This window comes from Alligator mississippiensis, chromosome 4 (genome assembly GCF_030867095.1).
Source record: "Alligator mississippiensis isolate rAllMis1 chromosome 4, rAllMis1, whole genome shotgun sequence".
Classification (NCBI taxonomy): domain Eukaryota; kingdom Metazoa; phylum Chordata; order Crocodylia; family Alligatoridae; genus Alligator; species Alligator mississippiensis.
In genome coordinates this window covers 186,894,287-186,909,685 of record NC_081827.1, presented here as the reverse complement: position 1 = coordinate 186,909,685, position 15,399 = coordinate 186,894,287, and the positions used below count along the sequence as shown (strand labels likewise).

The following is a 15,399-nucleotide window of genomic DNA, read 5'->3' as shown; positions in this document are numbered from 1 at the left end:
CACCACATGCACACCATGTTACATTTTGCGATCCTGCACTCTATTATTATAGTTTGGAAATAAGGGTGTAATACTGGTCAGACTCATTACCGTAAAACAAAGTTTTTGTTCTGTTCTTTACCCTCACTGATTTCTTGACAGCAACCTTCACTCCCAAACAAAAATACCCTACTTAGGCTGTCACAATCTGGATGCCAGCAAGACAGGCACTGAGTAGGTGGAGTTCATTATGCTCCTATAAAGATAGTAAGACAGCAACTGTCTTACTTTCCCCTCTCAAACCCCACTCCCATTTTAGATGGTGATTAATCTGAATTATGGTTGGTAATGAAGGTATTAAGGAATGAATTGAGTGGCTGTTGTCATATGCTCTATTATAAATCTTCATGCTGCAAACTCTGAAGATTCCATGGGGATCATTTAAATATTAAACTGGAAACCAACCAACTTCTCTTCCCCGAATGACCTCCTTGTAGACTTTTTGCTCTCCCCGCTGTAGCCGTAGCTCTGGAGTACATCATTAAAGAACAAGAACATAATTTATCAGAAGCGCTGGTACAATTCAAAAGAATAAAAGTTTCTTGAAAAGCAGGTCACTATACTGTTCTCTCTTTGTCAAACAGTTCAGCGAGACTGGCAATATAAGAACAGAACGTTTGTTTTCTTAGTCATTTAAGTACAATTTGATCTTTGGCTGAAGTCCCTGTTACAATTTCAGTTTGCTTATTGTAAGTTTAAGGCAGGTATAGTTTACAAGTCCAACTATATATTTAATTATATCCACTTATTTATTGAGACTTGCTGAATTTCTCATGGTACATGACCAGGCATCTTGAGTTTTGACTACCATGACTCTTTATAAACTGTTCAATGGGTTTTTTAAATAAAACTTAAGTTTACTTCACTTATTTCATTCACTATGTTCTGTATGCATGACAAATATATAGAACAGTTAAGGCTACAAGAAAAAACAGTTTACAAATGACATAAAAAATAAGCCCCTATATTATGCTACCCATATAAGCCCATAAGCAGTCCCCAACTAAATTCAACAGGATTGTTCAAAAGCTTTGAGTTAAGCACGCGTTTAAAATGCTTTGCCAAACAGTACTGAGAACCTTCATACATGCTTCTAGTACAGGCTTCTAGTCTGCACATTAATGAGTCCTGTTTTTTTAAAGATAGGCAAATCCCAGAGATCAGAAAGGCAGCTAGCTCCAGTAACTTTGCCTGTGTGGAGTAAACACAGGACAAGGGAAAAACCTTAAAGGAAATAATTTGCAGAACACTACATTACAGAAAAAGCTAGACAAGTCTCAGACTGGCCTACAGAACTTGTACTAAAAAGCAAGGCATTGAATCATAATGATTATGCATACACCACGAAGCTGAGTTAATGATGAAGCTAACCTTTTGTGATTTGAGTGTGCAACCTTACTGGATGAATTACAGAAGATTTTCGACATGGTACATAAGACTATATAAATATAACAACTGCTTTATATGTTGTTTATTTGTCTGCTGAAGTTTCCAGAAAAAACACATTTTTTGCTTTTATGAGAAATAATTTTTATAGTCACATATCTAATAATTGATATTATCTGGATTGACCTGAATAGAGGAGAACAATTTTAAAAAGCTCAGAATTTAACAAAAGGATTAGCCTTTCTATTTCAGATTAGGAATTTAAAATGTTTACATAGGGAAACAATGACAAAGAGATGAACCAGTTCAGGTCCAAATTCAAATGACAAATTGTACCCTTTTAAATAACGCATTCAAGCGATCCAGAGCCTCCAATTCACACTAGATACCGACTATCAAAATGATATTTTTCCCTGCAATATGACTTTTGACCAATTTAAGTTCAAAGCACAGGCTATATAATAAAGTAATAATTGGGTGCCAAAGTCATCTTGCCTTTGTCATTTTTTATGGATTTCTTGCAGTAGCCCTATTACGAATTACAAGGACTGTATTAAGGAAGCCAGGAAACACCTGCTTTACAAGGCAGGCACTCAAATGTGACCATCTGCTTCAGGACAGACTCTAATAGGAGACAGCTGATTTTTGTCCTAATTAAGAAGTATGTATATTAATTCCATGAACTCAAAAATATAGATTTTTCTTTAAAAAGCAAATTCTCTACTAACCCTGCTAGACTTTCTATTCTGGGATGATCCGTACATGTCTTCATCATAACCATTGGTCTGTCATGAGAAAAAAGGAAAGAAAAACTAAAAAAAAACTAGAGGTTTAACTGAAAGTCGACATTTATGAAGAACCAAAGCATAGGGTGCTTTTCATAAGAACAATACACCAGGGACAGCAGCTGTACATAATGAAGATCCATCAAGGATGAAAATGATTTTAAAAACAACTCATAGTAAGACCTCAAGAACACTTGAGTTTTGTCTCCCAGCAGAACCTGTAAACCAGCCAAAGATGTCAAGGATGTTGTCCCTGCTTTCAACACAATTTTTTTTGGTAACGTGGTATAGTAGCAGAGTATTGCAAGCTCCTCAACCTCTGAGGAAGAAAAGTCTAATGATAAGAAAAAACCCCACCAAAACCTATCACAAACATTTCCTTTTTTTCCTGGCAGCTAAATTTTAAATGAAATGCCATACTATAATGAAACACTTTTCTCAGCACTGTTAGCCAGGATTAAATCCACTAAATTTCGCTTTTTAAAAATAATACTGCACAAGATCTTACACTGGACTTCCCCCACTCTTTATTTACATCATCTTCAAATGTAGACAACAAACATTTTCCCTATACAGGAAAAGGGGGTTAGGAGGGAGGGAGAGAAGAGGCAAAAACTTACACTGGTCTCTTACATTTCTTGATTTCATTTACTTTCCTCTGTTCTTAAGGATTACCTCTCTATAATCTTCCTGACTGATGTGGGCATTATTCTCTTCACAAAAAAATAATACATTTTCAGAATCAGTTATTCATGAGCAGTGCAAGGTGTTCCAGCCCCTGCTATGATATGGAAATCAGAAGCCAAATAATGGTCCAATATATAGGAATGGCTCTGTTTTTAGTACAAAGATGCTCCAAACTTATACCAAAAGTTCTGCAACTCGTGGTCTCCTGTCCTGATGGCCACCAACATCTTAAATCAGCTTGACAGTTAATTTTATAGCAGCCATTCTACATTATGAAGTCTTTTGTAAAAGCCAGTTAATTAAACTTGTAAATTTATTTTAATTAAAAACTAAAACTTACATTTTAGTTATTTCTGAAGTGAAAACCAGCTAAACCAGTTTAAATTTGTTATTAAATAAAATTCAATTGCATAATGAAAAATGATTTATGTGAAAACAGCCTAAAGTCAATTAAAACAAAAGAATAGAATTTGCAATATAACCCCTGATCAATGTTTTGCTGTGCTCACACCAGAACGCATCATTGCGACAAATTGCAGAAGTATAGGGCTCAAAGAGACATCAAGAGATCTGCTAGTCCATCTACTGCTCTGGAGGCATTGTAAGTATATTAAGACCATCCTTAAGAGACTTATATCTAATCTGTTCTTAACCTTCCATGGAACTTTCCTAACCAATGTAAATTGCTGTTCCAATGCTTAGCTATCCAACTATTAAGAACTGCTCTTTTAATATTAAAACTAAGTTTCAGCAAAGAAAATTCAATCCGCTTTCTTCCTACTCTTCTGCTAGATTAAAACCATTAATCACACTTCTCCTAGAAGAAACCTTTACATGTTGGAAGATTTACTTCTCTTTCTTAGCTTTCTCTTTTCTAGGATTAGCATAGTTCCTTCAACTATTCTCCATGTTTCTTGGAGCACAATGCCCAAAAATTGGGCACGTTATTTCACCTGAGGTCTCAATAGAGCTGAGCAGAACATCCTAATTACCTCCCATATCTCTCGCACACGATTTATTTTCTTATAATTAAAATTTGCCTATTTTGCAGCAGTATTTCATTAAGTCATGTCATGACCCAAAGTAGAAATCTTGTTGGCTAGAAATGTGCCAGTACTGCTGGCTAGCTACTTATTCTTCATTTTGGATTTGTGCATTTGATTTCCTCTTCTAAAATGTAATACTTTACATTTGATGTTGTTGATTAGCTTATTTCATGTAATTTATCCAATTTATAAAGAGTATTTGAATTCTAATTCTGTCCTCAAAGGTATTTGCAACTCCCTTTCCCACTTGGTATCTTCTGCAGAATATCTAAAAAATACCCTCAGGTCTGTCAGCCAGGTCATTAACTAAAATAGTGACTACAACCACAGCCAGGAAAGTTCCTTGAAGGACCCCACTTAAAACTATCTCCTAGTCTGACAGCAAAATCTAAATAACTAAGTGCATTTTTCCCCAATCATTTGTAAGCTTACTTTATGGCAATTTAATCTAGACCAGTGGTTCTCAAACTTTTATTTTCATGGACCACTTGAAAATTGCTGAGGGTCTCGGCAGACCACTTAATAAACTTTTTTTTGTTCTACAAATCAAAACACAAAACTCATATTTTAATATTAGTAGTCTTACCTTACAAGTACAGATGTTCTTGATTGTTCCGCAACCTTTCTAAGGACCACCTGAACTGAGCTCGCGGACCAGTGATCTGCGGACCAGTTTGAGAACCGCTGATCTAGACCATATTTCCTTAGTTTGCTCATGAGAATATCATGTGGGATAATGACATATCCCTTAAGTTAAGGTATATCACAAATTTACTGCTTCTTCCTTAGCTACTAGGCTCATTCTCCTGGTCAAAGAAAGAAATAAGATTGGTTTGACATGATTTGCTCTTGACAAATCCCTATTGCCTGTTTACTTCATTATCTTTTAGATGCTTATAAAGTGATTCTTTAATCTTTTTTAATACAGTGCAGGTATCAAAATTACACTGACTGGTCTACAATTAATTAGCCCTTTCTTTTCCACCATTTAAGGAGAGGTATTATATTGGCTCTGCTTCAGCTCTTTCACAACTCAATCATTCCTTCATGAGTTTTTAAAGGTAAAAGCTACTAAATACAGATATTTCTTGACTAATTATTTAAGCCAAACACATTCTAGGGGAAATGTCATCTGACCTTTCAAACTTGACTAACTTATTTAAAAATGCTGTCACCTGTTCTTTCCGAAGTCTGGCTTTCACTACTAGTTAATTTAGTTATCTGGTCACAATTAACTTCTTTGAAAGACTGAAGCAAAAAAAGTATTGGGTAATTCTACTTTTCTGTGATTTGCTCTCCTATACAGTATGCAATGGACCTGCATTTTCCCCTGTCTTCTTATTACTAATGAATTTATAAAACTTTTCCTTGCTGCTTTTTATTTTCCTTGACAGTTTTAACTCATTATGCACTTTAGCCCTTTTCATTTTCTCTCCACGTCTGTCATGTTTGTGATATTCTTTCATGCCCACCCTTAATCATGTGTCTGCTTCAAAAAAAAGGTGCCATTTAATTTTTTTTTTACTGTCAGAGCTGGTCCCCGAAAATGCTTCCAATGTTTCCTTCATTTTGGGATAGTTTAGCATTGTGTCTTTACTAAAGGCTTTTTCAGTAACTACCATATATCCTGTACTTCATTTCTTAAACTCCCTAGAGAACCCAATGAACAATTATGAGTCTTTTTAAGTCTGTTTCTCCCTTACTTCCCCCACTTATATTTTTGGCAGTTAATTTTTTTTATTCTACTGTCCTCCTACTTTCCTTCCCTTGGAATCAGGTACTCTCAGATTATGATCGTTACCCAAATTATCTACCACCTTTAGACTATCAAACAGCTCCTTCCTATTAAAACAAAATCAAATGCAAAATGGCCACTCCCCTGGTAGTTTACTCCAAGGGAGTTTCTAATTGCAGCAGACATTTCAAATCATGTCAGACAATCTTTACTTTGAGTATCCACTTTATTAAGCACTAGTGAAAACTAAAAATGTTTAAGTAACAATAGAACTCATGGTGGGGGAAAAAGAGAAAGTCAGAATTTCATTTTTAATCTATTCTCCCAGTCTCACAGATCCACAAAGTAATACATAAATTCTGCTGAAAAGATTGCGAACTGGCATGCCACAGAGGATTAATATTGTTGTAGCTACTAGTAAGACTTATTTTTGGTCACTGATTTTATGGAAGATGCGATTATTTGCTATGAACACTCACTGAAAAGCATTCCAGCTTTCTGATATTCTTCTTCTTCTTATTATTATTACCATCCATGTACTGAGAAAAGCTTGATTGACATGAATGCGATTCAGACCTTGATACTGTATACACTCATGCAACATGCTTAACTTCAAAATTCTTAATAAAAGTTACCATGCATGAATCTGATAGACCAAAGTAAGCATTTGACAACTTTTTAGGTCCACAGCAAAAGTGAAATACTAATTAAGATATGGTTTGCACTAAATGCAACACTCCCACTTGTACTAAAAAAATTCTACTTGTTATTTTCCTGTAAAAGCCCCATCACACGTTCAAGGAAATGCTGGTTTTTCTGATCTGGAAAAACAGGCAACAACTCTGGCATAAAAGCAATGCAACAGGAAGAACTCAGGTTATGGAAGTAATTTACCTCTTATAACATGCCATTCAATGCTTTGGATAACCAACTCTGTACTCCTACTTGTGAGCAACCCTGAAAATCTATTTTTCTAAAGTAAAAGATTCCAAAGGTGTTTGTTTGTTAAAACAGATCATTATTGGATTCCTGGTAGCATTTTTTTCTTTTTTCTAAAACAGAAAACTGTTTTTAAGTACTTGGAAACTAAATTGCTAGGAGTTTCACTAAATGATTTAAAAATCATTCAGTCACTATGTATTTTAAGTATGCCAGCCCTTTTACTACCTGTAAAAAAATCTGCAATTCTCCCCCTCGCCGCCTCCCCTGGAAAAACAGCCATAACCACCTCTCACATACTGTTACATTAGTGCCATCTTTTTCTACATACTGTCACACATTCACCTAATATCTGAAGTTATTTATCATGTTCACACTGCTCTATATAAGCAGCATTGCTGCGTAACCATTTCAACTGATAGAACAAATGGATGTCTGATGCTCACACAATCACAAGGGGTGCCAGGATATGCTTGACAATAGGCTGGTTACAAGGATAAACAACAAACTATCTGGCCCAATGTGGCTAAACTCTATACCAGGTACTTTGATAATTCTTTCCAGCCCCATCAAAGCATTGTGTGAAATTTCTCAGAGGAAGGACAGTCTAAATACATACAGCTTTGGAGTTGTTCTTCTTTTTGGTCCACTCATTTTCTAATCCAGCCTGCAGTGAGATTAAGAATGCAGGATGAAAAGATCAGTTAACTCCTTCTCCCACCTTCTTCCCACCCCCTACCATCTTCCTCATATCCAGTCATGCAGACCTACATGCAAAAACAAAAACACCACACTTTGTATAATGATTTCTAATTTAGAGGAATACCAGTGTCTACACACAATGTAAGTATAGAAAACAGAACCATTCCAGAATCAAACTGAAGTTGTATTAAAGATGATTAAAGAGACTTAGGTAGTACTGTTTAAATTAGTAGCTAGACTTCAAATTATGTATGCTTACTAGGTTAAATCAATTAATAAAGCCACCTACTATATATACACTTACTACAGCAATACATCCATGCACAAATCCAACACAAGTGTTAGCACTGTAACTGCATATAGACAACGACCTTTAAAAAAAACAAAAAACCCCAGGATATGATGGCAGGAGTACTTGAACGGAAAAAAATGGTTTTGTCTCATATTTCTATGTTTCTTATAACCTATTAACTAGTGAATTTTGTAGGGTACTGACTTCATACTTGAAGAAAGAAAGTCCATCTTCAAAGCAAGTAAAATAAAGAGGGGCACTACAAGTTTCTCCACTCTGCCCAAGAAGGACCTACATCTCTAGTTATATGTCAGTTTATTGTCCTTGTTCATTCAGGCTAAGTACAGATGGTCAAAATAACTAAGGCTGAATCGATTCAATCTTCTCAGGTTAGTTTAAACTGTGCAGATCAAACTGATAAGCAAGTTAACAGACATTCACTTTTGACTCTGGAAATGCAACCACATGCCTGCAGTTTGTTCAGGCCAGAGCATGCCTCCCTGCTCAGCTGGAGCAGACAGCTTGAATCTGAAGGGGATCTGGGACAGAAGTTCAATAAACTGATTTAACTTAACTGATTTAAATGTGATACTACATCCATCCAGGTTCATCTGAAACCAGTTTCAGCCATTTTGAAAGTGGTTTATGGGCACTGAACTTCTGTTGTGTTAGATTTGAACCGGTTTCTAATCACTTATACCAGTTTAGGTGTATTTTCTGTCCCTAACCTCAGCGCTTGCCCCCGAAACAAACATTTCACATACTGGTAAGTGAGTCTTTTTCCTTGCTTTTATGGTTTTCACATGGACCCCTTAAGACTGCATTAGGATCTTTGTTCTTTGGATCACCACCTCTACCACTGCTGAGATACAGGAGTTGGTGTTAGTCTTTCAGTTTTTAAACATACATTGATTTGTTAAACTATTCTCACCACTGGATAGGCACTGGCATACTCCAAGTCAGACTGTCAGGATCAGGAGAAGAAACAAAGTTTCAGAACACAAAGAAGAGAAGATGGCAAATCAGAGAAACAGACACTGAGGTATAAATTCATTTTAAAATGCCATCTGTTTTTTGATATCAGGACTGCTACCACAGGGCTAGAGAACAGGAATTTCAGCAACTAGCATCAAGTGAAGAGGGAAAAAACCCCCAAAAGGATAACTATGCACACACTACATCAGTGTTAGGCGATACTGTGACAACATTGCACCTAGTATGATTTTGGAAGTGAAACTCAGCTCTGTAAAGTTATCAAAATGGGTAACATTTGCAGGGAAAGAATGAAATCTGAATCAGATATCCTAAAAATAAGTAGGATTGTATTCTGTGAGCTTCTCTGTAATAAATATCATTTAAAAGGTACACAAGCTTGCAGTTTCCAGAGTGGTCAGATCCTGTGGGGATTTTATCTATCCCAGCCACAAGAATGTATTTTAGGGTATGTATACACTGCAGTATACGAGGCCCAGTCCAAATGCTCTCAATGGATATGAACAGAACCCCAAACGTTGACTTTCACAGAGTCAAAGCCTATTGTGTTTTTTTGTTTTGGTTTGGTTTATTTTTAAACTGTAATAAGAGTAGTCAGGTGTGGTATGACCTTTGGCAGATCTATTTTCAAAAAAACAAAACAGAACAAAAAACCTGTGTAATGAGAGAAGTGCTTGAGAGGAAATAAAGCATAAATCTTCCGTTAAACTAGAAGTTTCCCACCAAAGAAGAGCGTTTTCATAAATGTAATCCATAGATATTTACAGGTCGAATCTGCAGCTGTTGCTATTTATATACAGACTGCCAGGAAAATATAGTGCTTTGCACCAGCTGAAGATTTGCACTTAAAACTACAGGAGAGAAACTAGATATTATATATTTTTCTCAAAAGAACTGTGACCAGTGAAAGTGAAATGCCAGTTTTAATTACCAATGGACATCAGAATAAAGTGAACTGATGTCTAATAAAGACTGTAATTTTTTATGACATTTTATGACATTTCAGTTATAATCCTCCTTGCAGGCCATGGGACAGTTATATTCAGGTTGTATATTCCTTTTGACTGAAAAAGCACCCACAAAAAGCAGAATTGAAACCAAGGGGCCTAGTGATGAAAGAATTTAAGATACCGCCTCCCCCCCACCCACCGCCAGTCTTATCAAGTTTAATTGTACTGCAAATCAGACATCACATTTATTTTTTCCTCTCATCACTAAGGAAAAAACTCTTCACTTTCTCTTTAGAGAAATGCACAGTCATTAAAATATTTTACTTGTATTGAGTGAAATTAACACTTCACTTCAGAGGATTGGGAGCTTAATAGTCAAATCAGTGTCATGTCATGACCAACATATGAATGACATACAAAAATAAGCACAACCTTTCTGTACAAGGTAGAAACTAGGATTAATATGAATCCTACCTTGAATTATAAAAATAACTTCACTTTGTGACTAACAAGTTATTCAGTTCATCCAGGTAACTAACACACAGCAAAATTTGGAGTTATTTTATATGTAACCAGGAAGTTTTCACAGACATAAAAGCAAAAAAACCTATTCTTGGATTGGAAAGTTTCTTAAAAAATGTGGCTCAGACACGCACGAAATGGTTTTGCCTCAGCGCCCAACCCCATTTCAGAGACAGATGCCAAGCTCTAAATATCTCAAATTGAGCAGCTCAAAGAAAGTAGCCATCTGCATTCCCAGAGTGCTTAATACAGGTTCACATGAAAAGTATAAACACGGGTTCACGGTAACATTCAACCCTTATGCTTTCCCAAATGTCGTTAGTTTAAGCTCTTGAACACTGACCTCAAAGCGAATGCTTCATTTTTCCCCAGTGTTGATTACAATATGGAGAAGCTAGGAAGTATCTGTAAATGAAAGCCTGTAGACCAACATTTTAACTAAATACCTTCTTCAGTGATTAGCTATGAGAATATTTAGCACAGAAAATAATATCTAAAGAATGTTATGCTTTTCTTCTATTCATACTTACAATTTAATGTATATGAAATGCCTATACAGTTCTTATTTGAGAGAACACATAGCCTTGAGGTAGGCCTGCAAAGTATAAGCCTACAATAAGGCAAAATTGGAAGATTTGAGAGAGAAGAGATTATTAGAGTTCTAGAAGGGATGACAAGTAACCTATTCCAGGATGCGGAAGAACAACAACTTCAATAAAAATTCACACACACTTAATTGTACAATTTACTAACCCTCAAGCTTCCACGGCTACCCACTGACGTGCGCTCATCTTCATCCGAAGCCTATTAAAAGAAAATACAAAAAAAAAACCCAAGAAGAAAAGAGTGAAAAGAATACAGATAATGAGTAATGAAGCAAATGCAGATAGTATCAGAGACACAGAAAGCTGAATTGGAAAGTGGTGGGGCAGAAATTGGGCTAAGCACCTTAAAACAATGCTCAGTATATCTTACTTACTTTAATCAAACAAGAGCATCTAAAACACACATCGAAGCATTCTACTGGAGTCTGAATGAGGTAAGAAGTTACACAGCCAATCCCTAGGCTATGTTTGGTTCATAGTCCCTACTGTTTATTGTTTGTTTTTCTCTCCCTCTGGTCTGGAAAACTCATAAAAGTTCTCCAGAATCATTTGCAAGAGGTGACACAATGTAAATACATTTTAAAGACAGATTACCATCATGCAAAGTATAAAGATCGAACGAAACAAAATACTAACCGAAGCATTTCTTCTGGATTTACGGGAATAACGCTCACTGTCTTCCTACCAAGGCAGCAGAGAAATCAAGAATGAGATGTTGAAAGAAAAAGAAATACCAAAAAAATGATTTCAGAAAGAAACAATGAAAAGTCAGCAGTATTTAGAAGGAAACTGGACTTAGCAAGGTTAAATAAGATGACAACAAATGACACTGGAAACTGAGGGAAAAAATGATATACCTATTTCCTTTACTTGTCCTCCATTATTTCTTCCTTATCCCCTCCACTTTACTATATGTTTCTAGAATATCAATGGCAAACTGTGTACTTTGGTTATTTCATTTGTACCTTGAAGATAATAGGAGAAACACTGATCAAGACGGTCAAATTTATTATCTTAGTATGTCTAGGAGCCCAAGTAACAACAGTTCTTTTCACAGCTAAGATTTCTAGTCTACAGCAGCTTCAGAAAAAGTCTATTTCATATAAACTGTAGAAAAGTCTACCCAAGAAAGGTGAGAAGGCAATTAATATGAAATATGAATTTAAGACATAACATGCTAAAAGAACATACATTCTATTTACAATCTATTTACAATTTAGAATGTACCACACCTTGCCTTACGGGGGACTTAAAGATTCTGTTAACAACATCAGTGTTGCAGGATGTATTAAATTTTAATAAAACGGTTTTAAATGATATTTAGTAAAAAAAAGTGTTTAAAAGTAAAAAAATAAAAATTGGTTAATATTGCATATCTACATTTGTCGTATTCAAGATGTTTAAAACGTGCTCATTTTTCAAGCAAAATTAAATAAGTGTTCTGTAGTTAAACAGCACAACTCCACAAAAGGGCTAAAATTCTGATCTAGGAAGCACTACAGATGGTGAGCCCTACGTCTGAAGAAAGCACAAGATCCAAAGTGACGTAACGACTGATTTGAGATCCTCAGGGCACACCAGACACTTTACTTTGTTCAGGATGGTAAGTCATCAGGATGATGGTTCTTAATTAGGAATTAACTAAGAAAATGTCTATGCATGGGGCAAACCACTGAACTTCTAAAAATTAACTTGCATATTGTGATTGTCAGGTGTAACCAAAAAGACAAGATGGGGAGGGAGATGTCCCTTCAACATAGTATCTGAAGAGCAACACTATAGGTCGCATGGCAAAACCACTAAGCCTGGAAACTACAGTCTTCTCTAGTTTCCAACTAGTGGCTGACTCTTTAAATTGAGTGTCAAGGAATAATTTTTATGAAAATTAAAATAATAATAAATAAATAAATAAAATCTGGCCTTTTAAGCAATTCTTTCAGACTCATGACATCTATTAGACAGATATTCTTAATAATTTAGTCCATGTATGCTGTCTAGCTTAATGGTTTATAGATTAATAAAACCCAAACATTTGGATTTCAGGCTCTCTCTAAGCAATGCATTACTTTTGCAATGCGAAGGGGGTTCACCACACTGTTTGTCCTTAAAACCACAAGATTTAAGGTATAGTTGAAAACTGCAGGTTCAGTTTTAAAAATAACTGTGGATCTATGATTACAACCTACCAAGATTTGTGCTTTTGCTTAAGCTAAGGAACAGCTGCTGAGAGAGCTTCCATTGTCACCAAAAAATCACAAATGCACAATAAAGTTGTATATATTGCTAATGTTAACAATGGTTTTAATGTGTGGCTATGTGAGTTCAGACTGCAAGAGCCTTATTACAAGGGCTGGACATCAATTCTTCAAATACAGCAATATACCTACTCTATAAACTCTTAAAGTGAAAATTGTTCTTCAATGTTTAAAACTGTTTAATTCTGTTGGTCAAGCCTACCATCCATTGCTCGATGTCACCCCACTTAGTATCCAGACCATAATATTTCTACAGACAGAAAAGGGAAAAACAGAATTTAGATGAGAAAGATAAGCAGTGAACTTTATACATGCAGTTGCCAGGGCTTAGCTGAGCTGTAGTCTCACACGCGCACACACACAGATTAGATAAACATGCCAGGGAAAAGCTGCAAACTGTAGCATTGGAATCTCTTCTGAAAGCATTGTTTAGAGCAACGCATGTCCAAACAATGTTCCTTACGCACAAGAAGCTGTTTTCTACGTATAATCACAGGTCAGCGCCATGGAGGAAGGCCCAAAGAAGGGAGAGTAATAAGCTGTGGTTCCTGACCCATTTCAGTAAAGGATTTTAAAAGCACACTTTCAAGGTGAAACGTGCTGTCAAATCATGTTGTACTGTATAGTTTTGCCTACTTGGGAAGAAGAGAAGCTCATTTAAATGGACCAACTGATGATCTCCATCTATTTTTATGGAAGTAGTGAACAGCTCTTAAATGGTCCTTTACAGACGTGTGAATAGACTTCTGTCTAGCAGCGGCACCAGGGTCAGAGTCGGGGTCAGAGCTGCAGCAGCAGCTGTCTGCCCTTACCCCCAACACACACACTTGTACACAAATCCCAGATTAGGGGCTTCCCCTTCTTCCTGCCCACCCCATGTTAACTGAGGGGGGAAATCATCTTGGATTTGAATACATATGATCTTAAGATCTGATACATGGAAAATTATAAATCAATTATAATTTATTGGAGGACCATCTTAATTTCATGATTATTGAATCTAATTATTGGAGGGTCATCTTAATTGCATGGCCTGTACTGCTGTGGCAGGGAAAGCAGTGGTATAACCCTTCCCCACTCTTAAGCCACTTCCCTACCTGCCGCCCAGTGTCTGCGTAGCCTGATACCATCCTGACCCCTGCCTCCCGGCCACCACTCACCCTATGGGGCAGCTCTAGTTTCAGCCAGGAAGCAGCAGCAGCTTCAGCCCAAGCCCTGGACAAGAGCTAGAGCTGCTCCACAATCTCCCCTGAGCTCCTCCCAGGCTACACACTGCACAGGCTTCTTACTCTCTCCCCTACCTCATGAGCCACATAAAGGCTGGCCAAGGGCAGGTGTCAGCTGTGGGCCGTCTTGGGCCAGTACTGAAATCCAAGACAAGGCTTTCTGGACCACTGAATGGGGGAAGGCAGGGGTAGGGGACGTAGAATGTGTAAAACAGACTTCATCTTGGATTCGAGTAACTATATGGAGCATTAAGAGAACATCATGTTTCTAGATCACAAAGAAAGAGACCATGATTCAGCAAAGTACTTAACCATGTGCTTACCTTTAAACAGGCAAAAGGCAGGTCAGGGTGGTACCTTAGAGACCAAATAATTCAGAAATGCATTAAGTCTAAGGTGCCACCCTGCCCTGTCCTCTGCCTGACTACAGACTTACGCAGCTAACTACCCCTCTTCAAATATGCAAATCCTAACCTTTTCCAAAAACCTTTAAGCATGGGTGTGAACACATCTTTTTGACTTGGCTAGCCCCAGTGCAAGTGTAGTATAACTTCCTCCTTCAGCTTTAAGTGTTCAGATAACTTAAATGGTACTTGAAAATAGAGGTTAATACATTTCTGTTCTTTCTTCAACAACTGGCAATAGTTACAAGCTCTGACACTTTCATCAAAGCAGCTGAGGCCAGTATTAAACAGGCAGAAATGTAACAACTATGAAAGTTTGCAAAAATTAAATATGTATGGTTCTATCCTTAACCAGATGCCACTGGTTTAAAACCTCATGTCTACCTACATAGTCTTGCTGAAGCAGGGCATGTTGACCAGTTAAAATCCTAAAAAAAGACATCCCGCCCCCTCCAAAAAAATGGATTTGGAATTCCCCAATGGGCCAGATGGATTTAAAATATAAACTTAAGGATAAAACTCCATAAGAATAAGAAAGTAGGTCTTTGTTTACACAGTTTCTATAAAAAGATATACCGAAAATGTTAAAAATCATGCTTTATACAAACCTAACCCCATCATTTATAACATGGGTTTTTTAACTCAGCCTACTGAAAAGAGGATGGGAACAAGGCTTTATTCAATTTATAAAATGCTGTAATAAACAGGATCACCTCCTATTAAACTGCAAATGGTTGGCAGCCTTTTAAAGTGTTACTGATACCTACCAAATCAACCACTGCCTCTCACATTTCATGTATTCGAAGCTGGATAATCTTTCTTTTGACTTCTAT

At 36.6% G+C, this 15,399-nt stretch overlaps 1 protein-coding gene across 8 annotated transcripts in view; it reads right to left on the bottom strand.

Annotated features, from left to right (window-relative positions):
• Window positions 1-15,399, bottom strand: part of LRRFIP1 (LRR binding FLII interacting protein 1) — a 185,788-nt gene that overhangs the window by 62,459 nt on the left and 107,930 nt on the right. For 4 of the 8 annotated variants that reach the window (XM_059727186.1, XM_059727182.1, XM_059727184.1 and 1 more), the window contains exons 4-6: window positions 13,139-13,186; window positions 11,318-11,362; window positions 10,830-10,880 (exon numbers count right to left, since the gene is read on the bottom strand). The exons of the other annotated variants lie outside the window; for them this stretch is intronic. In XM_059727186.1, coding sequence (XP_059583169.1) covers window positions 10,830-10,880; window positions 11,318-11,362; window positions 13,139-13,186 — 144 coding nt within the window. The remainder of the gene's footprint in view (window positions 1-10,829; window positions 10,881-11,317; window positions 11,363-13,138; window positions 13,187-15,399) is intronic. 8 annotated transcript variants of the gene reach the window in all.